This window comes from Rutilus rutilus, assembly GCF_951802725.1.
Source record: "Rutilus rutilus genome assembly, chromosome: 11".
NCBI lineage: Eukaryota > Metazoa > Chordata > Actinopteri > Cypriniformes > Leuciscidae > Rutilus > Rutilus rutilus.
In genome coordinates, this window is record NC_140216.1 from 25,312,571 (window position 1) to 25,340,523 (window position 27,953).

At 37.8% G+C, this 27,953-nt stretch overlaps 3 protein-coding genes across 5 annotated transcripts in view; 1 reads left to right on the plus strand and 2 right to left on the minus strand.

The window, feature by feature from the left end:
- The window catches only part of fkbp10a (FKBP prolyl isomerase 10a), a 355,663-nt gene that overhangs the window by 90,408 nt on the left and 237,302 nt on the right, over positions 1 to 27,953 (minus strand). The window lies entirely within an intron of this gene.
- LOC311299850 (uncharacterized protein) lies at positions 47 to 2,920 on the plus strand. Its single transcript, XM_084423730.1, has 4 exons — positions 47 to 289; positions 1,063 to 1,261; positions 1,559 to 1,651; positions 1,737 to 2,920. Exons 2-4 carry the CDS (start codon positions 1,105 to 1,107, stop codon positions 2,660 to 2,662), a joined length of 1,176 nt encoding a protein of 391 aa, XP_084279856.1. The 5' UTR covers positions 47 to 289; positions 1,063 to 1,104; the 3' UTR covers positions 2,663 to 2,920.
- Positions 2,919 to 5,126, minus strand: LOC311299849 (uncharacterized protein). The gene is made up of 2 exons (XM_084423729.1): positions 4,637 to 5,126; positions 2,919 to 4,124 (listed from the first exon to the last, which is right to left on the minus strand). The coding sequence occupies exons 1-2, from the start codon at positions 5,064 to 5,066 to the stop codon at positions 3,124 to 3,126; spliced, it is 1,431 nt and encodes a 476-aa protein (XP_084279855.1). The 5' UTR covers positions 5,067 to 5,126; the 3' UTR covers positions 2,919 to 3,123.

Sequence of the window (27,953 nt, forward strand, 5' to 3'; positions counted from 1 at the left end):
TAGGGGCTTGAGCCGAACATGCCCACTGAGTTTCGTTCTGATAGGCCTTTTTCACACGCAACCGGAAACTACGTCACGCCGGGTAAACGGATTTCCGCCAGAGGTGAAACTACGGTGTTTTCATACAGAGTGAACATGGAGCGGTATTTCACAACTTCTCTCTCGACACTGCCACGACTCAGATTTGAGGATGTTGACAGAATTGTTGGGCGGCATTCAACAGTTAAAGAAGCAAGACTGAGCAAGGGCTATAAATTCTTCGTTGAGGATTTTATTCACAATTATCAAGGTAAGTTGACAACTATCTGGCGCTAGCACTTGCAACATTATGAATGCTAATTGCTAACCATTTTTATGTGTTCAGTTTCTAATGTTGTTGATCGCAAGGTGGTAGTGAGAGCTAGATGTTTTCGGTCTATGAGGAAAAATGAGGAGCCCCACACACTTGAGGTTATATTTAATATGCCTGTTGGCTTATATGAGTTAGTCAGATCGTTCTGATATCAAGTTACTGCGGTTGCAGATTTTTATTTCCCTTTATTTTAGTTTCACCTGTCTTAAGGTTTTCCTTGTTGGTTTTTAGTTATGTCTCTTTCATTGCTTCTGCGGTTGCAGACTACAGCTGTATTTCTTGCTTTTGCTGCTGTTTGCAGCTTTCAATTAACAGCACTTAAAGGGATAGTTCACTTCAAAATGAAAATTCTGTTATCATATACTCACCCTAAAGTTGTCTCAAACCTGTATGAATTTCTTTCTTCTGCTGAACACAAAGGAAGATATTTTGAAGAATTTCAGTAACCAAACCGTTTACTGGTCCCATTGACTTCCATAGTATTTTTTTCTTTCCTACTATGGAAGTCAATGGGATTCAAGACATAATTGAAATGTGATGATATCAAGACAGGAGCCTTAGTGGGTGTTGACAAATATGGTAACAGATACTATGAGGACAACATAAACTTTTTCGGTATTAATTTACATTTTGAAGTGAACTATCCCTTTAATGTAGCTCACAGCATAAAATTACAATTCATTAGCTAAACTATTTGTCTTCTCAAACAGGTGTCATTGGATACAGAAGAGATTGTTTGTATTTCTGCCTATATGTGCAGCTGTGCAGCTGGTAAAGGGTTGTGCAACCATCTGACAGCACTTGTGTATCAGACGGCCCACTATGTGCAGCTGAATTTACAGTCTGTCCCACCACCACTGGCCTGCACGAGTGAGCCACAGAGATGGCATCGTCCAAGAACACAGGCATGTATTTTTTTTCTTTTCTGCAATTTGTAAGAACACTATAGTATCAACTCAAACAAACAAGTAGCCTAAGTACATGTTAACATCAAAGCATTATGGACTAATAATGCACAAGAGTGCAGATTAAGTAACAAAGGTATAAATTAACATCACCCAAGATTAATACAATCTGTTTACTGTTATTACTCATTATTATTTTATATTGACTAAATGCATAATCTAATGTCAATGTATATAACCTTATTATAAAGCGTTTCCAGAATACTTTAACACTGCATTTGTTTGTTTTATACTAAGGGAGTCCATCCAGAGGCAGTGAGTGAACTTGTTGTCCTGAAGCCAAAGTCAGCTGGGAAGACTGGAATCAAGTCTACCCTATACAGGGCTTACACAGGTAATACACAACACTGTATGTGTACACGTGTACTCAGCTACAACTTAATGTGTTCAAGACTAATAGTTTGTATTAATTTCTTTAGGTCCCCTTCCAGATCCTGATGTCTTGGCTTCTGGTACAAAACTGAGTCAGATCCATCCCCGGCCTTTGCTGGCACACATACTAGAGGGCATGTCAAAGATAGAGTTGGTCCCCTCACAGTTTGGTCCTGTACCTCGTGGTAGTCCACTTTCATACCAATGTCCCCCTATAGCTGCAGATGTTCCTGTTGTTAATTTCCCCCCACTACCTGTGCTTGGCTATCAGTTTGGCTGTAATTTTAAATATGTGCCCACACACCATCAATCACTTCATCTGGAGTCTATACAGGTTACCCATTGTTCCGCTTGTCAGATTGAAGAGGCCACAAGACTACAGTCAAAATGCACTGCTTGGGGAAAAATGCGGCAATCAAGGGTTACTGCAAGCAGGTTCAGGGAGGTTTGTCATGTAGTTGGGGATTCATCTGGTCAGTCATTAGCGGTAAGAATCATCAAAGGCACGAGGCAGACAAGTGCTATGAAACGCGGCCTTGAACTTGAGCCAGATATTTTGAGAAAATATTCTGAGACAGCCAGTGTTAGTGTCCTACCATGTGGGTTTATTATCAATCCAGAAGCACCACATCTAGGAGCCAGTCCTGATGGACGAGTGCATGATCCATCTGAAACCTTCCAATTTGGCCTAGTGGAGGTAAAAAGCACATCTGCTGATAACATTGCCCAGGTTCCATTTATTAAACTGCAAAGAGGACAAGCCAAACTCAAAGAGACCCACAAGTACTACTGGCAGGTTCAAGGCCAGCTTGCAGTGACTGGTCTACAGTGGTGTGACTTTGTGACTGACACAAAATCAGATTTCACAATACAGAGGATCTGGCGAGATGATGCCTTCATAGCATCAATGAAAGACAAGCTAGACTTGTACTATTATAGTGTTTACATGGATGTGTATCTTTCAGTGGTATAAATGGACAGTTTCTGTTCATATTATAGTACATGACCTGTGGATTTATTCTTACAATTGTATATATATTTATGTACATAATGGTGAATACATGCTTATATTTTGAATTTGATCTTGTGTAATATATCTGATTATATGTATGCATACACATTTATTAATTGTATATGTATTTATATTGTGTGAAATAACAATGAACAGCAGAACTGAGTTGACATTTTTTTTAATGAATTCTTATTAAAAAAAGTATTTTGTTGTCAACTATTTCATTGTGTCTGTCAAATTATTTTCAGGAAACAGTATAAATAATGACAATATACATTTGATCAAATGCTACAGTACAAAGAAAAAAAAGTAAAAAGATATTTAATGATGTTAAATATTGAAAGTCTATCACTACTATTGTAACAATCACACTGTCAGTGTAAATATCTAATATTTATTATACATACTATTATACTATACATTCACTGCTCAAGAAACATTGGTCCCTGGTAATTAATCATAAAACAGCAATTATGCCAGATCTGGTTGATGCTTCCTGACAAAGTGAGTGGCACAACAGAATCAAAAATGTGGTTTTCCTTGACCCTTCGAATGACCCTTTCCACCAGAATTCTGAGGCGTGCAATGGCCTGTGTTTTATCACAGTCCTGTTTGCTGAACTGCTTAGCACGTTTGAAAGGTGGAATGATCAGTCTAGCACCAACACTGGAGAGCATATCCTCGATTGTGAACCCCTTGTCTGCCATGACGTCATCTCCAGGTTCAAGCAGGTCCAAAATGCCGGACTTCTTTGTGATCTCTTTGTCGGAGATTGAACCTGTGTAAAGCTGGGAGATGAAAGTCATTGCACCACACGGAGCTACTCCAACCAGACCTTTAAATGTTGTAGTGCTCTTGTAGCTGGAGAAGATCTCTGAGTGGAGTGTCAGAGATGTGGGGCTCTCACAGCGGATTTCTGTGCAATCCAGGATGACTCGCAGGTTTGGACAGAACAAACTGTACTTCTCTGGCATGGAGAAGCATATTTGTTGCCTGGACATCCAAATGGGTACTGAACCCAACACAAAGAACAGGTAGTTAGCCCAGGTGATAATGGCCCTACTCACTGTGGCCACGCTTACCCCGAAAATGTCAGCGATTACTTGTTCCCTCAGTCCAGCAGCTACCCGACAGGAATACATGAACAGTTCATCTATGAGCTGGATCTTCCGTGCAGGGCTAGGGCTTGGGGATGCTTCCTGTCCCATCCTCTGTGCCTTAGTCCAGTACACAAGATTGCTGGCAGACGGACAAACAGATTCCCAGAACACCTGGAAAACTTCCTGTGAGGGAAACTTCGTGTAGTATTTAATTGTGTGATCAGAAACACAAAATCTGCTCATTGTTGTTTGTTTCTCCAGTGACATTTTCTGCAGTTTAGCCTCCAGCTCTCCAATGTACTGCAGAGCCTCATCTAATGCACCTATAAAAATGTAAAATAGTATAGTTAGCAACTAATTACGTATATTTGTGTGTGTGTGTGTGTGTGTATATATATATATACATATACATATACATATACATATATATATATATATATATATATATATATATATATATATATATATATATATGTATATATGTATATATATATATACACACACACACACACACACATATGCATACATATACATATATATATATATATATATATATATATATATATATACACACACACACACACACACACACATATGCATACATATACATATATATATATATATATATATATATATATATACACACACACACACACACACATATGCATACATATACATATATAATATATATATATATACACACACACACACATATACATATATGTATATATATATATATATATATATATATATATATATGTATATGTGTGTGTAGACTGTGTGTGTGTATATATATCACCGAAATACACAAGCAAAAGTCAACATAAGTGCTTACCGGCAGGTGGGCGTGCCTCGTAGTCATGTTCCTCAATATGACTGGATTCATTGGGTGCATCTTCTGTGACCACCGGCTGCTCCCGAACACGTACATCCGCGCCAAGTCGAACGGCAGATCTCTCAAAAGCTGATAGTCTTTGAGGGAGTACATAGAAATTGTTCCAAGGGAAACGACTGGGAATGGCACCAACCTTCAGCCGCGAACTTCCTGGAATGTAGTCGTCAGCGGTAAAATGCTGACTGCAGACATACGTGCTGCCTCTCCGAATGACGAACGTAGACCCTTCATCACGTTTAATAGCGATGACCCATTTCTTTTTTAGGTCTTCGTTCAAAGGATACCCGTGAAAACTTAAATAAGGTTGTTTTTGCCTAGAATTGCTACACTGAGGGACGCTACAGCAACACTTATTTTTGGACTCGGCCATTGTTATAGTCACCGGAAGTAAGTTTACCCTGCGTCGGTGAGCACCGGAAACACTAAACCCGGAAGTGTGAAAAAGGCCTATTGGCCTCCGTTAACCTTGTCTAATATGTGCTCAAACTTCATTGGCCGATGGCGGCCATGTTTTTCGAGATACACCAATGTCCTCATAGACATACATGGCACCTTGGACCAAGACACTGCATACCAATTTTCAAGTCAATCGGACAAACGGTCAGGTGGTTATAGCCTGTTTTATGTTTTTTTAATGTTATAGCGCCACCATGTGGCTAATCACCGCGATTTCTTTACTGTGACCTTAGATTGACCTCTTACACATGTGTACCAAGTTTGGTGAAGATAACTCATTTACTTCTGGAGTTATAGCCATTTTAGTAAAACTAGCTCCGCCTCCTTCGAACGTTTTGGCGCCCCTTAGCGACCGTGAATCAAAATTTAAACATTTTTTTAATAATTATTGATATTCAGACTCCAGAGAACATTTCTGCACTTGTTTGGTTCCGATCGGACAAAAAACCTAGGACTAGTTCGCAAAAGTAGGTTTTGGACAAAATCCAAAATGGCGGGAAATTTGCATACCGGAAAGGAAATCCTTGAGGCCTTTTTTGTTCGGCTTGAGCCAAGGATTCCAATGATATAAGACACTTGAGTCTGTGACAAAGGGTTGGTGAGATTTAAGCAAAAATATGCCATTTTTTTGGTTTTTGCACTGTAGCGCCACCTATTGGCCAATCTGGCTCATATTTTGATAACCTCTCCTCGATTTTTGTACTACCATATGGCAAAGTTTCAAGTCTCTAGCACTTACGGTTTGGGCTGCACGATGCGTTTTACGGCAGAAGAAAAATAATAATAATAATTAAAGCTGCAAGCAGCATTTATCGGGGTTCAAGCATTTAAGGCCTTTAAGCACATAAGCATTTAAGACATTGAGTTTTATTTGGAAAGCTTTTAACCACTGAAATAATAGATGGAAAAGACCATTTACAGCCAAAACAGGCAATTTACCATAGGAAATATATGGTTTTCAAAGCTTTTTAACAGTTATAGCGCCACCTATCGTCCGATCTTCATGAAATTTTACGTGCTTGTTTAGAATGTTATGGCACATATGCTCACCATTTTTTGTGAAGTTCTGAGTTTTCGTTTAGGATTTATAGGCTTTTGAGTGCATTTTGCCACGCCCATTTTCTTTATGACCCAATGTACCAATGCGAAAAATGCTAAAGTTCAACTTTTTTTTGATAATTATTTATCTAGAGAGTCCATAGAATTGTCCTAGACTTGTTTGGTTCCGATCGGGCGAAAAACCTAGGACTAGTTCGCAAAAGTAGGTTTTTAACATAATTACGAATATTTAATGAACGGTTTGATTGACAGCAATGGTTCTTGAGGCAAAGTTGTTCAGCATGAGCAGATCTATCAAATGATATGCATTTTGTGACAATAGGTGTAACACCACGTGATTACAGAGCCATTAAACTCGTTAGCGCCAACTAGTGGCCGATTTCTTTCAAAATTCTTACAGACCTCTAGGGGCTTGAGCCGAACATGCCCACTGAGTTTCGTTCTGATTGGCCTCCGTTAACCTTGTCTAATAGGTGCTCAAACTTCATTGGCCGATGGCGGCCATGTTTTTCGAGATAGTTAAGGCCTTTAAGGCATTTAAGCACAAAAGCATCAAAAGTTATTAAGATTTATTTAGCAAGCATGTAACCACTGACATAATAGATGGAAAAGACCATTTACAGCCAATACAGGCAATTTGCCATGGGATATATATGGTTTTAAAGCTTTTTAACAGTTATAGCGCCACCTATGGTCCGATCTCCATAAAATTGTTTACTGTGACCTCAAATTGAACCCATACACATGTGTACTGAGTTTGGTGAAGATATCTCATTTACTTCTTGAGTTATAGCCATTTGAGTAAAATAGGCTCCTCCCACAACGATTTGCCACATTCTAGAATTATTTAATATGATTCTAGCATGATTTACTATCATATACCATGTTCCAGAATGATTTATTAGGATTCTAGCATGATTTACCTTGATACACCTCATTTCAGTATTATTTACTATGATTTACAATGTTTCTAGCATGATTAACCACATTACTAGCAATTATGTGAAGTGTCAGTGCAAATGAGGTGATGAACACTGACAAAATATTATTGTGTTATAATAGTTAGTTATATACGTGATTTTTAGTGTGTGTCCAAGTATGAATGCAAAAGCACATGTAAAATATTTCATTATTAAGTAGAATGGCCAGCAGAGGGTACTAGAAGACCACTTATTGGCTCACTTTCACTTTAAACCAGTTTTCTGCACTAAAGCAAACCAGTTTTTCCATGTTAACTCAATGCATGCTTACACACACACACACACACACACACACACACACACACACACACACACACACACACACACACACACACACACACACACACACACACACACACACACACACACACACACACACAGCATAGTTAACCATGATTTACCATGATATACCACGTTCTAGTATTATTTACCAGGAGATAAACGACAATCTAGTATTATTTACTTTGATTTACCATGTTTCTAGCCTGATTTATCACATTACTAGCAATTATTTGAAGTGTCAGTGCAAATAAAGTGATTAACACTGACAAAATATGATTGTGTTATAATAGTTATTGCTATATAAGTGATTTTTAGTGTGTATTCAAGTATAAATGCAAGCACATGTGGAAAATTTTAATTAATAAGTAGAATGGCCAGCAGAGGGCAGTAGAAGACCACTTATTGGCTCACTTTCACTTTAAACCTCATGATTTTGACCAGTTTTCTGCACTAAAGCAAACCAGTGTTTCCATGTTAACTCAATAATACATACTTGCTACATATGCTACACACAATAATGCTACACACACACACACACACACACAAACACACACACACACACACAAATGTTTCAGTGATATTGGTGTCACATTCACCTTCATCACATTCACCTTCTGTCTTCATCACATTCACCATCTGTCGTCATCACCTGCACCTGCTCCTCATCACCCTCCTCATCATCACCTGCTCCTCATCATCATAACCGTCACCTGTTGTCCTTGTCTTGATCTGTGTATTTAAGTTCCCCTCTCATCCATTATCATTGTCGGTTATTGTTTGTGCACTAGCACTCTGTTATGTTTGTTTTCATGTTGGAAAATAAAACCTTTGTTATATTTGTACCACACACACACACACACACACACACACACACCACACCATCATTTATCATGATTTACCATGGCTGATACCAATACCAATATGAGAAAATGACTATTTTAAACAGCAGGGGGCAGTAAAATACCACTTATTGGCTTAACATGCCATTAATTCATATCATTTTCACCTTTTTAACTGTTATAGAGGCAAATTTTGTCCGATCTGTCTGAAAATTTTCATGCTTGTTCAGGGTGATATTTCACACGTTCTGACTTGTTTTTAAGAAGGTCTGAGCATTGATTAAAGAGATATAGGCTTTCGGGGACACTTGGTAAAGGCCAGATTTTGAAGTGAACCTATTATAGCTATCCAAATGAAGTAGTTCAACTTTTTCTGACAATTATTGATCTAGTGAGTCCAGAGAATTGTATTGCACTAGTTTTGAACATTATGATATGAAAATTATATGATCAGAGATGGAAAAGACCATTTACAGCCAATACAGGCAGTTTACCATAGGAAATATATGATTTTAAAGCTTTTTAACAGTTATAGCGCCACCTATCGTCCGATCTCCATAAAATTTGGCATGCTTGTTAATGATGTTATGTCACATATGCTCACCGATTTTTGTGAAGTTCTGAGTTTTCATTTAGGATTTATAGGATTTTTAATGTATTTTGCCACGCCCATTTTATAAATTACCCTATTACAGTCATCCAAATGCAAAATTTCAACTTTTTTTGATAGTTTTTGATCTAGAGAGTCCAGAGAATTGTCCTAGACTGGTCTGGTTCCGATCGGGCGAAAAACCTAGGACTAGTTCGCAAAAGTAGGTTTTTAACATGTTTGCGAATATTTAATGAACGGTTTGATTGACAGCAATGGTTCTTGAGGCAAAGTTGTTCAGGATGAGGAGATCTATCAAATGATATGCATATTGTGTGGATATTTGTAACACCACGTGATTACAGAGCCGTAAAACTCGTTAGCGCCAACTAGTGGCCGATTTCTTTCAAAATTCTTACAGACCTCTAGGGCCTTGAGTCGAACATGCCCATCGAGTTTCGTTCTGATCGGCCTCCGTTAACCTTGTCTAATAGGTGCTCAAATTTCATTGGCCGATGGCGGCCATGTTTTTTGAGATATGCCAATGTCCTCATACACATACATGGCACCTTGGACCAAGACACTGCATACCAATTTTCAAGTCAATCAGACTAACGGTCAGGTGGTTATAGCCTGTTTTATGTTTTTTTCATGTTATAGCGCCACCATGTGGCCAATTGCCGCGGTTTTTTTACTGTGACCTCAGATTGACCTCTTACACATGTGTACCAAGTTTGGTGAAGATACCTCATTTACTTCTGGAGTTATAGCCATTTTAGTAAAATAGGCCCCGCCCACAACGTACGTTTTTGCGCCCCTTAGCGTCCGTGAATCGAAATTTCAACTTTTTTTCGATAGTTTTTGATATTCAGACTCTAGAGAACATTTCTGCACTGGTTTGGTTCCGATCGGGCGAAAAACCTAGGACTAGTTCGCAAAAGTATGTTTTTGACAAAATTCAAAATGGCGGAAAATCTATCATGGCGGAAATGAAATCGGAGATATACGTTTTGTTCGTCAGGCGTCCAGCTTTCCAATGATATAAGACACTTGAGTCTACGTCATACGGTCTAGTAGTTATGAGCAGTTTTGCGCTTTTGGTTGCTATAGCGCCACCTATGGGCCAATCGGGGTCATACTTTTATAGGTTCTCCCCAAATTGAGGACTACCATTTGGCCAAGTTTCAAGGTTCCAGCTCTTACGGTTTGGTCTGCACAATGCGTTTTAGGGGAAAATAATAATAATAATAATAATAATAATTAAAGCTGCAAGCAGCATTTATCGGGGTTCAAGCATTTAAGGCCTTTAAGCACATAAGCATTTAAGACATTAAGTTTTATTTAGAAAGCTTTTAACCACTGAAATAATAGATGGAAAAGTCCATTTACAGCCAATACAGGCAATTTACCATAGGAAATATATGGTTTTCAAACCTTTTTAACAGTTATAGCGCCACCTATGGTCCGATCAACATGAAATTTGGCATGCTTGTTTAGAATATTATGGCACATATGCTCACCAATTTTTGTGAAGTTCTGAGTTTTCGTTTAGGATTTATAAGCTTTTGAGTGCATTTTGCCACGCCCATTTTCTTTATGACCCAATTATAGCCATACGAAAAATTCAAAAGTTCAACTTTTTTTTGATAATTATTGATCTAGAGAGTCCAGAGAATTGTCCTAGACTGGTCTGGTTCCGATCGGGCGAAAAACCTAGGACTAGTTTGCAAAAGTAGGTTTTTAACATAATTACGAATATTTAATAAACGGTTTAATTGACAGCTATGGTTCTTGAGGCAAAGTTGTTCAGCATGAGCAGATCTATCAGATGATATGCATTTTGTGACGATAAGTGTAACACCACGTGATTACAGAGCCATAAAACTCGTTAGCGCCAACTAGTGGCCGATTTCTTTCAAAACTCTTACAGACCTCTAGGGCCATGAGTCGAACATGCCCATCGAGTTTCGTTCCGATCGGCCTCCGTTAACCTTGTCTAATAGGTGCTCAAATTTCATTGGTCGATGGCGGCCATGTTTTTCGAGATACGCCAATGTCCTCATAGACATACATGGCACCTTGGACCAAGACACTGCATACCAATTTTCAAGTCAATCGGACTAACGGTCACGTGGTCATAGCCGTTTTCATGTTTTTTTCATGTTATAGCGCCACCTAGTGATCAATCGTCGCGATTTTTTTACTGTGACCCCAGATTGAACTCATACACATGTGCACCAAGTTTGGTGAAGATATCTAATTTCATTCTCGAGTTATAGCCATTTTAGTAAAATAGGCTCCTCCCACAACATTAATTTATCACCCCCTGGCGATCAGGAATCGAAATTTCGACTTTTTTTCGATAATTATTGATAGTCAGACTCCAGAGAACATTTCTGCACTGTTTTGGATCCAATTGGACAAAAAACCTAGGACTAGTTCGCAAAAGTAGGTTTTTAACTAAATTCAAAATGGCGGACAATTTGCATACAGTAAATGAAATCGGAGATATACGTTTTGACCTTCAGGTTTCCAGCTTTCCAGTGATATAAGACACTTGAGTCTACGTCATACAGTCTAGGAGTTATGAGCAGTTTCGCGCTTTTGGTTGCTATAGCGCCACCTATGGGCCAATTGGGGTCATATTCTCTGAACCTCTCCTCGATTTTTATACTACCATCTGGCAAAGTTTCAAAGCTCCAGCTCTTACGGTTTGGGCTGCACGATGAGTTTTACGGCAGAAGAAAAATAATAATAATAATAATAATAAAAATCAGTACAATTACAATAGGGTTTCAGCACTTCGTGCTTGAACCCCTAATAATAAAAATCAGTACAATTACAATAGGGTTTCAGCACTTCGTGCTTGAACCCCTAAAAATCCTTACAATTACAATAGGGTTTCAGCACTTCGTGCTTGAACCCCTAATTAAAGCTGCAAGCAGCATTTATCGGGGTTCAAGCAGTTAAGGCCTTTAAGGACTTTAAGCACAAAAGCATCAAAAGTTGTTAAGTTTTACACCACGTTATTACAGAGCCATAAAACTCATTAGCGCCAACTAGTGGCTGATTTCTTTCAAAACTCTTACAGACCTCTAGGGCCATGAGTCGAACATGCCCATCGAGTTTCGTTCCGATTGGCCTCCGTTAATCTTGTCTAATAGGTGCTCAAATTTCATTGGTCGATGGCGGCCATGTTTTTCGAGATACGCCAACGTCCTCATAGACATACATGGCACCTTGGACCAAGACACTGCATACCAATTTTCAAGTCAATTGGACTAACGGTCAGGTGGTTATAGCCTGTTTTATGTTTGGAACATGTTTTGTTCCTCGCGGAGTACCTCTGGAATGCTTCTGCGGAGGTTTATTGTTTTATCCGCAGCAATAAAGTTTGTCGGCGTCCAAATGGATCGCGCTCTGGATCACTAACAGGAATTATTCTCGTCATGTATACACTTAACTTGATGAAAAGCGGGATTGACGCACTGCAAGCAGAGAGATGATTTCTGGCTGCCTCCGCAAAAATTGTCTTCGGCGGACAGCCCGCTGTCTTTGGAACGATTTTAGTACTTTTGCGGCAGACAAACACAAATGTGTTTCTCTTTCTGGATCTTTTCTTTGAAAACAAAACCAAAGGTTAAAAAAAAAAAAAGAACAAATGTGAAGCGAGCAATTCTATCCATTTTGACGCCTTTTCATTCATAGCGGTTACCAAGCAACACGATTACGCACCAGCTGCAACTTGATGACACAAGCATACTGCGGTTCGGATACAAATAATATGTGAACAAAAGTCCATCGGGGGCAGGGGGGGAGCAATCGAACTCGGGTTAGGAACAGGCAATCGAACCAAGTGTGAAAGCGCCCTTAGTCTAGTTTTAGTCAATGAAAATTGTATTTTAGTCTCTTTTTAGAAATGCAATTCTATTTAACCCAGTCAATATAGTGTATCACTATGGAAAAATAGCTAAAATAGTGAACAGAAAAGTAACACTCGTCTCATTCGTGGAGGTTGAAAAACAAGTTCTTTCTGACATCCAAGATTTACTGTATTAATTTAAATGCAAAAGAAAAGGCATGAGAGTCAGTTGTTTTTGTCAATTTTAAGTTTTAATTTAAAATATTTGTCATTTTAATATAACTATATGGCTAAATATTTTACCACTTGCTAATAAATCTAGATAGAAGTAGTGCATTGAATACATTGTTTAAATTGTGCTTAAATGTGAATTACGACCATTAAAGAGTATGTGTGTACAAAGAGAATCGTAATGCTGACAAAACTTTTTTTAAATAAAAGTATTTGATAACTTCTGGATTTGAAATAAAAATAGTGAGTATGTGTTTGTGGTTCAGCCGTGGATCAGTTACGCACTGCAAACGCAGCATATGTGAAAGCACTATAGCGAGTGCTGCTCCTGCACCGCATATGCACTGCACACGGAGTATGGGCCCTATCTTGCACCCAGCGCAATTGACTTTGTACACCGACGCATGTATCATTCCTATTTTGCACCCGCGCACAGCGGACTTTTCCCTCCACAGACGCACGTCGGTTAACTAAGAAATACACTTGCGCTCCCGGGGGCGGTTCAGCGCAAAGAGGCGGCGTGTTCCGGCGCAAACGTTCCCTCATGTTATTTTGCACGTTTAGAAAACAATTCCGCCACTAACTGAAAAAATCTAGTTTAAAGTCAGTGGCGCGTTGCACATGTTATTCTTATGATATTTTAAGGGCGCATGCTTGGCCATAATCAATGTAGCGTGTGCACAACGCGCATACACTTTGATTCTCTCACACAGAAGCAGCCGTTTTCATTTTTGCAAATCATACATTACGATAGATAGATAGATAGATAGATAGATAGATAGATAGATAGATAGATAGATAGATAGATAGATAGATAAATTATAAAAGCATACTTCTAGTTTACACATTTACCCAAATTATCATACGCCTGTTTAACCGAAGTTAATTTGGGTGTGTTTCTCCATCCCCAATGTCACTTCTCTGTGTTTTACGGCCCTGACGAGAACGTCGGTCTCCTCGGCTGTGAACCGCTCCTGGCGCGCGTCTGGCAAATCCACCGTTATAATAGGAATCCGCTATAGAATAAGCGTGTCTGCTCTTAAAGGGAATGTGAGATGACGCTCTGATTGGTTTATTTCACGTTACGCCCAAACCACACCTATGAATAATGAAGCTACTTCAGACCAACCCATTTTAGATTTGCGTTGAGCGCAAGAGTCATTTATCCCGCCGGTATAATAGCAACAGCGCCCAAGACCCGGCCACAAAGTTACTTGCGTTTCGCGCTTGATACTTGCATTTCAGATCGTTAAAATCGGGCCCTATGTGTGAAACGGGCGTCAGACTTAACTTTGTTTGTTGTCGTTTACGTTAACTCACCGCAGCTGCATCTTCTAAATAATGCCGCTAGTGAGGCTTGAGGAAGTGACGTCGTCTGCGCAGTGCGCCCTGATGCAGCCCCTGAAGTGAGACACGGGAAACAGAAATACTGCAAAATAATAATAATAATTAAAGCTGCAAGCAGCATTTATCGGGGTTCAAGCAGTTAAGGCCTTTAAGGCATTTAAGCACAAAAGCATCAAAAGTTATTAAGTTTTATTTAGCAAGCATTTAACCACTGACATATATGACTCCAACGTCACAGTCGGTGTTATGGTGGGATTCACTCATTTTTCAGCGGCCTTTTGCAAACAGGAGATTTACACATGAAGGAGAAAACAATGGTGTTTGAGGCTCACGGTATGTCAGTTCCATGTCCAGAACTCTTATCATTCAACTATGCCAAGATAAATACAGTTTTCAATTGTATGGCACCTTTAAAATAGATGATTAGTAATGTAATGCTTACTTGCAGTCTGAAATGGCTTTAACAAAAGAAGAAAAATATTCTTAGATTTCTGTTCATTCTAATCATGTACAAATAAAGTAGCACAGTAAGATTACATTTATTTGAATGCATTAGTGAGTGTGTGATTGTGCTGTGTGTGCAGCTTATCAATACTAAAAGTGAAGGTGTAGTTGATATCTTTGGTGATAATATCTGTAATCATAAAAAACAAAAACAATTAAGAAATAAAGAATTAAAATTACAAATAATATTCTATTAAGATATGAGTTACAATAACATGATTTGTAATAGTAATAATATCAATAATATATGCACAATACACACAGTTTAGACTATCAGGTCTGTGTTTTACAAAAACATTAGTATTGCAGCCAATGTGAGTCTGTGGGATTTATAAACAGACAAAATATGATTTGAAATGTTATTTTAATGATTTTATTAAGTTTAAACAATATTTCAAATGGGAAAAAAAATGAAAAATAATATTTTAGTGGGTAGAATGAACCAATGAGTGTTCTTCTTCTGGTGGTTAAAATGTAAATGAAAACAATAATACTTAAACAATAATACTTAATACACTAACCATGCTTGAACACACACATGCACACATTTTGTTGTAGATGTAGATATTTAAAATAAAAGATAGGTAACAAAATGATAATTGCAAATCTCCTCTGTATAACACCATTTTCAGATTTCAAATTAATCACTGAGAGGCAGAATTGTTCAAACTGAGAGCTCAGTACAAATGAAGTGATAAACTTTGACAAAACATGATTGTGTTATAATAGGTGATTTTCATGCAAGTAATTTTATATAGTCCAAAACTTAATGCAAAAGCACAGATGAAAATATTTTATTAAGTAGAATGTCCTGCAGAGGGCAGTAGAAGACCACTAATTGACTCACTTTCATTTGAAAGACTTTTTTATCCACCAGTAAAACAAAGCAGTTTCTCCATGTTCTTTCCATTAAGCATGCTTACACACACAGACACACACACAGACACAAACACATCCACACACACAAAGACAAATGTTTTCAATGTTTTTAGGATGTGATATTGTGAAAATATCTTCATCTCCTCATCCTGAACAACTTTGACTCAAGAATTACTAATGTCAATCAAACTGTTCATAATCATAATAAAAAAAAAAAATATATATATATACAAATATCATAATAAAATAAAAAAACATCATAAAAAAGATTGCTTCTTAAAGCATTTGTTTATTTACCAATACTGAAAGCGAATTAAAAGATCATGCGTAATCCTGCTGCTCCCTCTAGTGGACAACAGTGGAATTACAGTCTCCATCTTACAGTTGAAGTGTTTGAATGAATGAATGGGAATTTGGTTTTTCACTTATATCTCGGGAACCAGAAGGCGAAAAATTCTGAAACTCAGAGCATAGATAGTGCTTGAGGAGTCCTGTTGAATGAGACCATCGCAGTGTTTTTGGGCGATTGGGCCCGGGAGTTATGAGGCATATTATTTTGGGGCTTTTATCTCTGGAATGCCCAGGGCAAATTGCACCACATTTGAATCGATGCTAGCCAAGGACGCGCCCTTTCCAACGAGCTCTCACACAAGGTTCGGGGTGGTCTGGGTCGGGAGTTACGGGCGTTCAAAGTCGGGGTCCCGTGGACTAACGATCCGCGGGGGGGGGGGCGCTCCCGAGGCCCGCGACCATACGTTTCGATCAAGAGCCCGGAGACGTCCTTACCATCAAAATTTGAGCGCGCAGCGACTTTCCGTTTTCGAGTTATGAGTGAATTTGTACTGGGGGGGCGTGGCCTAAATGGCGGCCTCCGTTTTTACTTTCGTTTCTGGATTCCATTCATTAATGTGACACAATTGTCAATAGTAATACTTCAATAGATGAGTTTTGACAAAATGTGATTGTAAATGTTAAAATAATGATTTTATAAAGTCTAAATATGAATTATATAGCAATATTAGGGAGTAGTATGATGAAATGACAGCAGGGGGCAGTACAATACCACTTATTGGCTTAATATGCCATGTTATAAATTTTTTTACATTTTTAACTGTTATAGAGGCAAATTTTGTCCGATCTGTCTGAAATTTTTCATACTTCTTAAGAGTCACATGTTCTGACTTGTTTTTATTAAAGAGATATAGGCTTTTGGAGACACTTGGTCAAGGCTACATATTGAAGTGACACTATTATAGCCATCCAAATGAAGAAGTTATACTTTTTCTGATAATTATTGATCTAGAGAGTCCAGAGAATTGCACTGCACTGGTTTTGAACATTATTATATGAACATTATATGATTATATGAAAATACCATTTACAGCCAATACAAGCAATTTACCATATAATATATGATTTTAAAGCGTTTTAACAGTTATAGCGCCACCTATTGTCCGATCTCCATGAAATGTTGCATGCTTGTTAAGGATGTTATGTCACATATGCTCACCAATTTTTGTGAAGTTCTGAGTTTTTATTTAGGATTTATAGACTTTTTAGTGTATTTTGCCACGCCCATTTTATAAATGACCCTATTACAGCCATTCAAATGCAAAAGTTCAACTTTTTTTCGATAATTATTGATCTAGAGAGTCCAAAGAATTGTCCTAGACTGGTTTGGTTCCGATCGGGCGAAAAACCAGGGACTAGTTCGCAAAAGTAGGTTTTTAACATGTTCGCGAATATTTAATGAACGGTTTGATTGACAGCAATGGTTCTAGAGGCAAAGTTGTTCAGCATAAGCAGATCTATCAAATGATATGCATTTTGTGATGATAAGTGTAACACCACGTGATTACAGAGCCATAAAACTCATTAGCGCCAACTAGTGGCCGATTTCTTTCAAAATTCTTACAGACCTCTAGGGCCATGAGCCGAACATGCCCATTGAGTTTCGTTCCGATCGGCCTCCGTTAACCTTGTCTAATAGGTGCTCAAACTTCATTGGCCGATGGCGGCCATGTTTTTTGAGATACGCCAATGTCCTCATACACATACATGGCACCTTGGACCAAGACACTGCATACCAATTTTCAAGTCAATCGGACTAACGGTCAGGTGGTTATAGCCTGTTTTATGTTTTTTTCATTTTATAGCGCCACCATGAGGCCAATCGTCGCGATTTTTTTACTGTGACCCCAGATTGAACTCATACACATGTGTACCAAGTTTGGTGAAGATACCTCATTTACATCTGGAGTTATAGCCATTTTAGTAAAATAGGCCCCTCCCACAACGTACGTTTTGGCGCCCCTTAGCGACCGTGAATCGAAATTTCCACTTTTTTTCGATAATTATTGATATTCAGACTCCAGAGAACATTTCTGCACTGGTTTGGTTCCAATCGGGCAAAAAACCAGGGACTAGTTCGCAAAAGTAGGTTTTTGACAAAATTCAAAATGGCGGAAAATCTATCATGGCGGAAATGAAATCGGAGATATACGTTTTGTTCGTCAGGCATCCAGCTTTCCAATGATATAAGACACTTGAGTCTACGACATACGGTCTAGGAGTTATGAACAGTTTCGCACTTTTGGTTGCTATAGCGCCACCTATGGGCCAATCGGGGTCATAATCTCTGAACCTTTCCTCGATTTTTGTACTACCATCTGTCAAAGTTTCAAAGTTCCAGCTCTTATGGTTTGGGCTGCACGATGCGTTTTACGGCGGAATAATAATAATAATAATTAAAGCTGCAAGCAGCATTTAGCGGGGTTCAAGCATTTAGGGTCTTTAAGCACATAAGGCAGTTTAGTGAGTTGTCTGAGTTTTTGTTTAGGATTTACAGGCTTTTGAGTGTTTTTTGCCATACCCATTTTCTAAATGATCCTGTTATGGCTACCCAATGGGTAAAGTTAAAGTTTTTTATATAATTAATAATCTAGAGCTTCCAGAGAATTGTACTGCACTGGTATATTTCCGATCGGGCGAAAAACCTAGGAATAGTTTGCAAAAGTAGGTTTTTAACATAATTGCAAGTATTTAATGAACAAATTGATTGACAGCAGTAGTTCTTGAGGCAAAGTTGTTCAGTATGAGGAGATCTATCAAATGATATGCATCACGTGATTACATAGCCGTAAAACCTGTTAGCGTCAACTAGTGGCTGATTTTTCAAAATTCTTACAGACCTCTAGGGCCACGAGTCGAACATGCCCACCGAGTTTCGTTCTGATCGGCCTCCGTTAAGAGTAAACTAACAGCTTTGAATTAAAATGGTGAGTTTATCCTGTTGTAAACATCAACCATGCCTGTTGACAGTTCTCTTTTGTGGGAAGGGAATGAAAAGTTCTCAAATCCGCAGCACAGCCTCAGACATAACATTTATATCCATGATCTGCCATTTTCACTATTGTCCTTGCTTGCTTCTTCACAATACCTGCAGATCTTCTGATGATTCGGCTGTGCAGGTCCACATTAACACTGCCTGGCCTAGAACATGGACTGGAAAATGCAAATTTGGGGGGTATAAATATTAATGATCCTGACTCCAACGTCACAGTCGGTGTTATGGTGGGATTCACTCATTTTTCAGCGGTCTTTTGCAAACAAGAGATTTACACATGAAGGAGGAAACAATGGTGTTTGAGGCTCACGGTATGTCAGTTCCATGTCCAGAACTCTTATCATTCAACTATGCCAAGATAAATACAGTTTTCAATTGTATGGCACCTTTAAAATAGATGATTAGTAATATAATGCTTACTTGGAGTCTGAAATGGCTTTAACAAAAGAAGAAAAATATTCTTAGATTTCTGTTCATTCTAATCATGTACAAATAAAGTAGCACAATAAGATTACATTTATTTGAATGCATTAGTGAGTGTGTGATTGTGCTGTGTGTGCAGCGTGTCAATACTAAAAGTGAAGGTGTAGTTGATATCTTTGGTGATAATATCTGTAGTAATCATATAAAACAATTAAGAAATAAAGAATTAAAATTACAAATAATATTCTATTAAGATATGAGTTACAATAACATGATTTGCAATAGTAATAATATCAATAATATATGCACAATACACACAGATTAGACTATCAGGTCTGTGTTTTACAAAAACATTAGTATTGCAGCCAATGTGAGTCTGTGGGATTTATAAACAGACAAAATATGATTTGAAATGTTATTTTAATGATTTTATTAAGTTTAAACAATATTTCAAATGGAAAAAAAATGAAAAATAATATTTTAGTGAGCAGAATGAACCAATGAGTGTTCTTCTTCTGGTGGTTAAAATGTAAATGAAAACAATAATACTTAAACAATAATACTTAATACACTAACCATGCTTGAACACACACATGCACACACATTTTGTTGTAGATGTAGATATTTAAAATAAAAGATAGGTAACAAAATGATAATTGCAAATCTCCTTTGTAATCACCATTTTCAGATTTCAAATTAATCACTGAGAGGCAGAATTGTTCAAACTGAGAGCTCAGTAAAAATGAAGTGATAAACTTTGACAAAACATGACTGTGTTATAATAGGTGATTTTCATGCAAGTAATTTTATATAGTCCAAAAACTAACGCAAAAGCACAGATGAAAATATTTTATTAAGTAGAATGTCCTGCAGAGGGCAGTAGAAGACCACTAATTGACTCACTTTCATTTGAAAGACTTTTTTTATCCACCAGTAAAACAAAGCAGTTTCTCCATGTTCTTTCCATTAAGCATGCTTACACACACAGACACACACACAGACACAAACACATCCACACACACAAAGACAAATGTTTTCAATGTTTTTAGGATGTGATATTGTGAAAATATCTTCATCTCCTCATCTTGAACAACTTTGCCTCAAGAATCACTAATGTCAATCAAACCGTTCATAATCATAATAAAAAATAAAATGTATAAAAAATATCATAATAAAAAAAAAACATCATAATAAAAAAGATTGCTTCTTAAAGCATTTGTTTATTTCCCAATACTGAAGCGAATTAAAAGATCATGCGTAATCCTGCTGCTCCCTCTAGTGGACAACAGTGGTATTATAGCTTACATTTTACAGTTGAAGTGTTTGAATGAATGAATGGGAATTTGTTTTTTTACTTATATCTCAGGAACCAAAAGGCGAAAAATTCTGAAACTCAGAGCATAGATAGTGCTTGAGGAGCCCTGTTGAATGAGACCATCAACGTGTTTTTGGGCGATTGGGGCTGGGAGTTATGATTGTTATAAGGCATATCTGTTCGGGCTATTATCTCTGGAATGCCCAGGGCAAATAACACCACATTTGAATCGAAGCTAGCCAAGGACGCGCCCTTTCCAACGAGCTCTCACACAATGTTCGGGGTGGTCTGGGTCGGGAGTAATGGCCGTTCAAAATCGGGGGTCCCGCGGATTCGCGATGCGCGGGGGGCGCGCTCCCGAGGCCCGCGACGACACGTTTCGATCAAGAGCCCAGAGAGGTCCTCACCATCAAAATTTGAGCGCGCAACGACTTTCCGTTTTCGAGTTATGAATGAATTTGTATTCGGGGGCGTGGCTTAAATGCCGTTACTTTCGTTTCATTTCATTCATTTACTTTCGTCCATTTCCATATCTCAGTGTAACACAATTGTCAATAGTAATACTCAATAGATGAGTTTTGACAAAATGTGATTGTAAATGTTAAAATAATGATTTTATAAAGTCTAAATATGAATTTTATAACAATATTAGGGAGTAGTATGATGAAATGACAGCAGGGGGCAGTAAAATACCACTTATTGGCTTAATATGTCATTATATTCATATAAAATCACCTTTTGAAGAAGTTAAACTTTTTTTCTGATAATTATTGATCTAGAGAGTTCAGAGAATTGTGCTGCACTGGTTTTGAACATTATGATATGAACATTATATGATGATAGAAGACACCATTTACAGCAAATACAGGCAATTTACCATAGGAAATATATGGTTTTAAAGCGTTTTAACAGTTATAGCGCCAACTATGGTCCGATCTTCATAAAATTTTTCATGCTTCTTTAGCAGGTTATGACACATATGCTCATCAATTTTTGTGAAGTTCTGAGTTTTCGTTTAGGATTTATAGGCTTTTGAGTGCATTTTACCACGCCCATTTTCTAAATGACCCTGTTATAGCCATGCGAAAAATGCAAAAGTTCAACTTTTTTTTGATAATTATTGACCTAGAGAGTCCATAGAATTGTCCTAGACTGGTTTGGTTCCGATCGGGCGAAAAACCAGGGACTAGTTCGCAAAAGTACGTTTTTAACATAATTACGAAAATTTAATGAACGGTTTGATTGACAGCAATGGTTCTTGAGGCAAAGTTGTTCAACAAGAGGAGATCTATCAAATGGTATGCATTTTGTGACAATAAGTGTAACACCACGTGATTACAGAGCCATAAAACTCGTTAGCGCCAACTAGTGGCCGATTTCTTTTAAAATTCTTACAGACCTCTAGGGCCATGAGTAGAACATGCCCACCGAGTTTCGTTCCGATCGGCCTCCGTTAACCTTGTCTAATAGGTGCTCAAACTTCATTGGCCGATGGCGGCCATGTTTTTTTAGATACGCCAATGTCCTCATACACATACATGACACCTTGGACCAAGACACTGCATACCAATTTTCAAGTCAATCGGACTAACGGTCAGGTGGTTAAAGCCTGTTTTATGTTTTTTATATATTATAGCGCCACCATGTGGCCAATCGCCGCGATTTTTTTACTGTTACCTCATATTGAGCTCATACATATGTTTACCGAGTTTGGTGAAGATACCTCATTTACTTCTGGAGTTATAGCCATTTTAGTAAAATAGGCCCCTCCCATAACATACGTTTTGGCGCCCCTTAGCGACCGTGAATCGAAATTTCGACTTTTTTTCGATAATTATTGATCTTCAGTTTCTAGAGAACATTTCTGCACTGGTTTGGTTCCGATCGGGCGAAAAACCAGGGACTAGTTCGCAAAAGTAGGTTTTTGACAAAATTCAAAATGGCGGAAAATCTATCATGGCGGAAATGAAATCGGAGATATACGTTTTGTTCGTCAGGCGTCCAGCTTTCCAATGATATAAGACACTTGAGTCTACGACATACGTTCTAGGAGTTCTGAGCAGTTTCGCGCTTTTGGTCGCTATAGCGCCACCTATGGGCCAATCGAGGTCATACTTTGATACGTTCTCCCCAAATTGAGGACTACCATTTGGCCAACTTTCAAGGTTCCAGCTCTTACGGTTTGGTCTGCACGATGCGTTTTAGGGGAAAATAATAATAATTAAAGCTGCAAGCAGCATTTATCGGGGTTCAAGCAGTTAAGGCCTTTAAGACCTTTAAGCACAAAAGCATCAAAAGTTATTAAGTTTTATTTAGCAAGCATTTAACCACTGACATATATGACTCCAACGTCACAGTCAGTGTTATGCTGGGATTCACTCATTTTTCAGCGGTCTTTTGCAAACAGGAGATTTACACATGAAGGAGAAAACAATGGTGTTTGAGGCTCACGGTATGTCAGTTCCATGTCCAGAACTCTTATCATTCAACTATGCCAAGATAAATACAGTTTTCAATTGTATGGCACCTTTAAAATAGATGATTAGTAATGTAATGCTTACTTGCAGTCTGAAATGGCTTTAACAAAAGAAGAAAAATATTCTTAGATTTCTGTTCATTCTAATCATGTACAAATAAAGTAGCACAGTAAGATTACATTTATTTGAATGCATTAGTGAGTGTGTGATTGTGCTGTGTGTGCAGCTTATCAATACTAAAAGTGAAGGTGTAGTTGATATCTTTGGTGATAATATCTGTAATCATAAAAAACAAAAACAATTAAGAAATAAAGAATTAAAATTACAAATAATATTCTATTAAGATATGAGTTACAATAACATGATTTGTAATAGTAATAATATCAATAATATATGCACAATACACACAGTTTAGACTATCAGGTCTGTGTTTTACAAAAACATTAGTATTGCAGCCAATGTGAGTCTGTGGGATTTATAAACAGACAAAATATGATTTGAAATGTTATTTTAATGATTTTATTAAGTTTAAACAATATTTCAAATGGGAAAAAAATGAAAAATAATATTTTAGTGGGTAGAATGAACCAATGAGTGTTCTTCTTCTGGTGGTTAAAATGTAAATGAAAACAATAATACTTAAACAATAATACTTAATACACTAACCATGCTTGAACACACACATGCACACATTTTGTTGTAGATGTAGATATTTAAAATAAAAGATAGGTAACAAAATGATAATTGCAAATCTCCTCTGTATAACACCATTTTCAGATTTCAAATTAATCACTGAGAGGCAGAATTGTTCAAACTGAGAGCTCAGTACAAATGAAGTGATAAACTTTGACAAAACATGATTGTGTTATAATAGGTGATTTTCATGCAAGTAATTTTATATAGTCCAAAACTTAATGCAAAAGCACAGATGAAAATATTTTATTAAGTAGAATGTCCTGCAGAGGGCAGTAGAAGACCACTAATTGACTCACTTTCATTTGAAAGACTTTTTTATCCACCAGTAAAACAAAGCAGTTTCTCCATGTTCTTTCCATTAAGCATGCTTACACACACAGACACACACACAGACACAAACACATCCACACACACAAAGACAAATGTTTTCAATGTTTTTAGGATGTGATATTGTGAAAATATCTTCATCTCCTCATCCTGAACAACTTTGACTCAAGAATTACTAATGTCAATCAAACCGTTCATAATCATAATAAAAAAAAAATATATATATATATATATATATACAAATATCATAATAAAATAAAAAAACATCATAAAAAAAGATTGCTTCTTAAAGCATTTGTTTATTTCCCAATACTGAAAGCGAATTAAAAGATCATGCGTAATCCTGCTGCTCCCTCTAGTGGACAACAGTGGAATTACAGTCTCCATCTTACAGTTGAAGTGTTTGAATGAATGAATGGGAATTTGGTTTTTCACTTATATCTCGGGAACCAGAAGGCGAAAAATTCTGAAACTCAGAGCATAGATAGTGCTTGAGGAGTCCTGTTGAATGAGACCATCGCAGTGTTTTTGGGCGATTGGGCCCGGGAGTTATGAGGCATATTATTTTGGGGCTTTTATCTCTGGAATGCCCAGGGCAAATTACACCACATTTGAATCGATGTTAGCCAAGGACGCGCCCTTTCCAACGAGCTCTCACACAAGGTTCGGGGTGGTCTGGGTCGGGAGTTACGGGCGTTCAAAGTCGGGGTCCCGCGGACTAACGATCCGCGGGGGGGGGGCGCTCCCGAGGCCCGCGACCATACGTTTCGATCAAGAGCCCGGAGACGTCCTTACCATCAAAATTTGAGCGCGCAGCGACTTTCCGTTTTCGAGTTATGAGTGAATTTGTACTGGGGGGGCGTGGCCTAAATGGCGGCCTCCGTTTTTACTTTCGTTTCTGGATTCCATTCATTAATGTGACACAATTGTCAATAGTAATACTTCAATAGATGAGTTTTGACAAAATGTGATTGTAAATGTTAAAATAATGATTTTATAAAGTCTAAATATGAATTATATAGCAATATTAGGGAGTAGTATGATGAAATGACAGCAGGGGGCAGTACAATACCACTTATTGGCTTAATATGCCATGTTATATATTTTTTTACATTTTTAACTGTTATAGAGGCAAATTTTGTCCGATCTGTCTGAAATTTTTCATACTTCTTAAGAGTCACATGTTCTGACTTGTTTTTATTAAAGAGATATAGGCTTTTGGAGACACTTGGTCAAGGCTACATATTGAAGTGACACTATTATAGCCATCCAAATGAAGAAGTTATACTTTTTCTGATAATTATTGATCTAGAGAGTCCAGAGAATTGCACTGCACTGGTTTTGAACATTATTATATGAACATTATATGATTATATGAAAATACCATTTACAGCCAATACGGGCAATTTACCATATAATATATGATTTTAAAGCGTTTTAACAGTTATAGCGCCACCTATTGTCCGATCTCCATGAAATGTTGCATGCTTGTTAAGGATGTTATGTCACATATGCTCACCAATTTTTGTGAAGTTCTGAGTTTTTATTTAGGATTTATAGACTTTTTAGTGTATTTTGCCACGCCCATTTTATAAATGACCCTATTACAGCCATTCAAATGCAAAAGTTCAACTTTTTTTCGATAATTATTGATCTAGAGAGTCCAAAGAATTGTCCTAGACTGGTTTGGTTCCGATCGGGCGAAAAACCAGGGACTAGTTCGCAAAAGTAGGTTTTTAACATGTTCGCGAATATTTAATGAACGGTTTGATTGACAGCAATGGTTCTAGAGGCAAAGTTGTTCAGCATAAGCAGATCTATCAAATGATATGCATTTTGTGATGATAAGTGTAACACCACGTGATTACAGAGCCATAAAACTCATTAGCGCCAACTAGTGGCCGATTTCTTTCAAAATTCTTACAGACCTCTAGGGCCATGAGCCGAACATGCCCATTGAGTTTCGTTCCGATCGGCCTCCGTTAACCTTGTCTAATACGTGCTCAAACTTCATTGGCCGATGGCGGCCATGTTTTTTGAGATACGCCAATGTTCTCATACACATACATGGCACCTTGGACCAAGACACTGCATACCAATTTTCAAGTCAATCGGAGTAACGGTCAGGTGGTTATAGCCTGTTTTATGTTTTTTTCATGTTATAGCGCCACCATGAGGCCAATCGTCGCGATTTTTTTACTGTGACCCCAGATTGAACTCATACACATGTGTACCAAGTTTGGTGAAGATACCTCATTTACATCGGGAGTTATAGCCATTTTAGTAAAATAGGCCCCTCCCACAACGTACGTTTTGGCGCCCCTTAGCGACCGTGAATCGAAATTTCCACTTTTTTTCGATAATTATTGATATTCAGACTCCAGAGAACATTTCTGCACTGGTTTGGTTCCAATCGGGCAAAAAACCAGGGACTAGTTCGCAAAAGTAGGTTTTTGACAAAATTCAAAATGGCGGAAAATCTATCATGGCGGAAATGAAATCGGAGATATACGTTTTGTTCGTCAGGCGTCCAGCTTTCCAATGATATAAGACACTTGAGTCTATGACTTACGGTCTAGGAGTTATGAACAGTTTCGCGCTTTTGGTTGCTATAGCGCCACCTATGGGCCAATCGGGGTCATAATCTCTGAACCTTTCCTCGATTTTTGTACTACCATCTGTCAAAGTTTCAAAGTTCCAGCTCTTACGGTTTGGGCTGCACGATGCGTTTTACGGCGGAATAATAATAATAATAATAATAATTAAAGCTGCAAGCAGCATTTATCGGGGTTCAAGCAGTTAAGGCCTTTAAGCACAAAAGCATCAAAAGTTATTAAGTTTTATTTAGCAAGCATGTAACCACTGAAATAATAGATGGAAAATACCATTTACAGCCAATACATACAATGTACCATAGGAAATCTATGGTTTTAAAGCTTTTTAACAGTTATAGCGCCACCTATGGACCGATCTCCATGAAATTTTGCATGCTTGTTAAGGATGTTATGTCACATATTCTCACCAATTTTTGTGAAGTTCTGAGTTTTCATTTAGGATTTATAGGCTTTTGAGTGTATTTTGCCACGCCCATTTTATAAATGACCCTATTACAGCCATCCAAATGCAAAAGTTAAACTTTTTTTTGATAATTGTTGATCTAGAGAGTCCAGAGAATTGTCCTAGACTGGTCTGGTTCCGATCGGGCAAAAAACCTAGGACTAGTTCGCAAAAGTAGGTTTTAGACATATTCGTGAATATTTAATGAACGGTTTGATTGACAGCAATGGTTCTTGAGGCAAAGTTGTTCAGCATGAGCAGATCTATCAAATGATATGCATTTTGTGACAATAAGTGTAACACCACGTGATTACAGAGCCATAAAACTCGTTAGCGCCAACTAGTGTCCGATTTCTTTCAAAATTCTTACAGACCTATTGGGCCATGAGTCGAACATGCCCATCGAGTTTCGTTCCGATCGGCCTCCGTTAACCTTGTCTAATAGTTGCTCAAACTTCATTGGCCAATGGCGGCCATGTTTTTTGAGTTACGCCAATGTCCTTTTAGACATACATGGCCCCTTGGGCCAAGACACTGCGTACCAAATTTCAAGTCAATCGGACTAACGGTCAGGCGTCTATAAGTTTT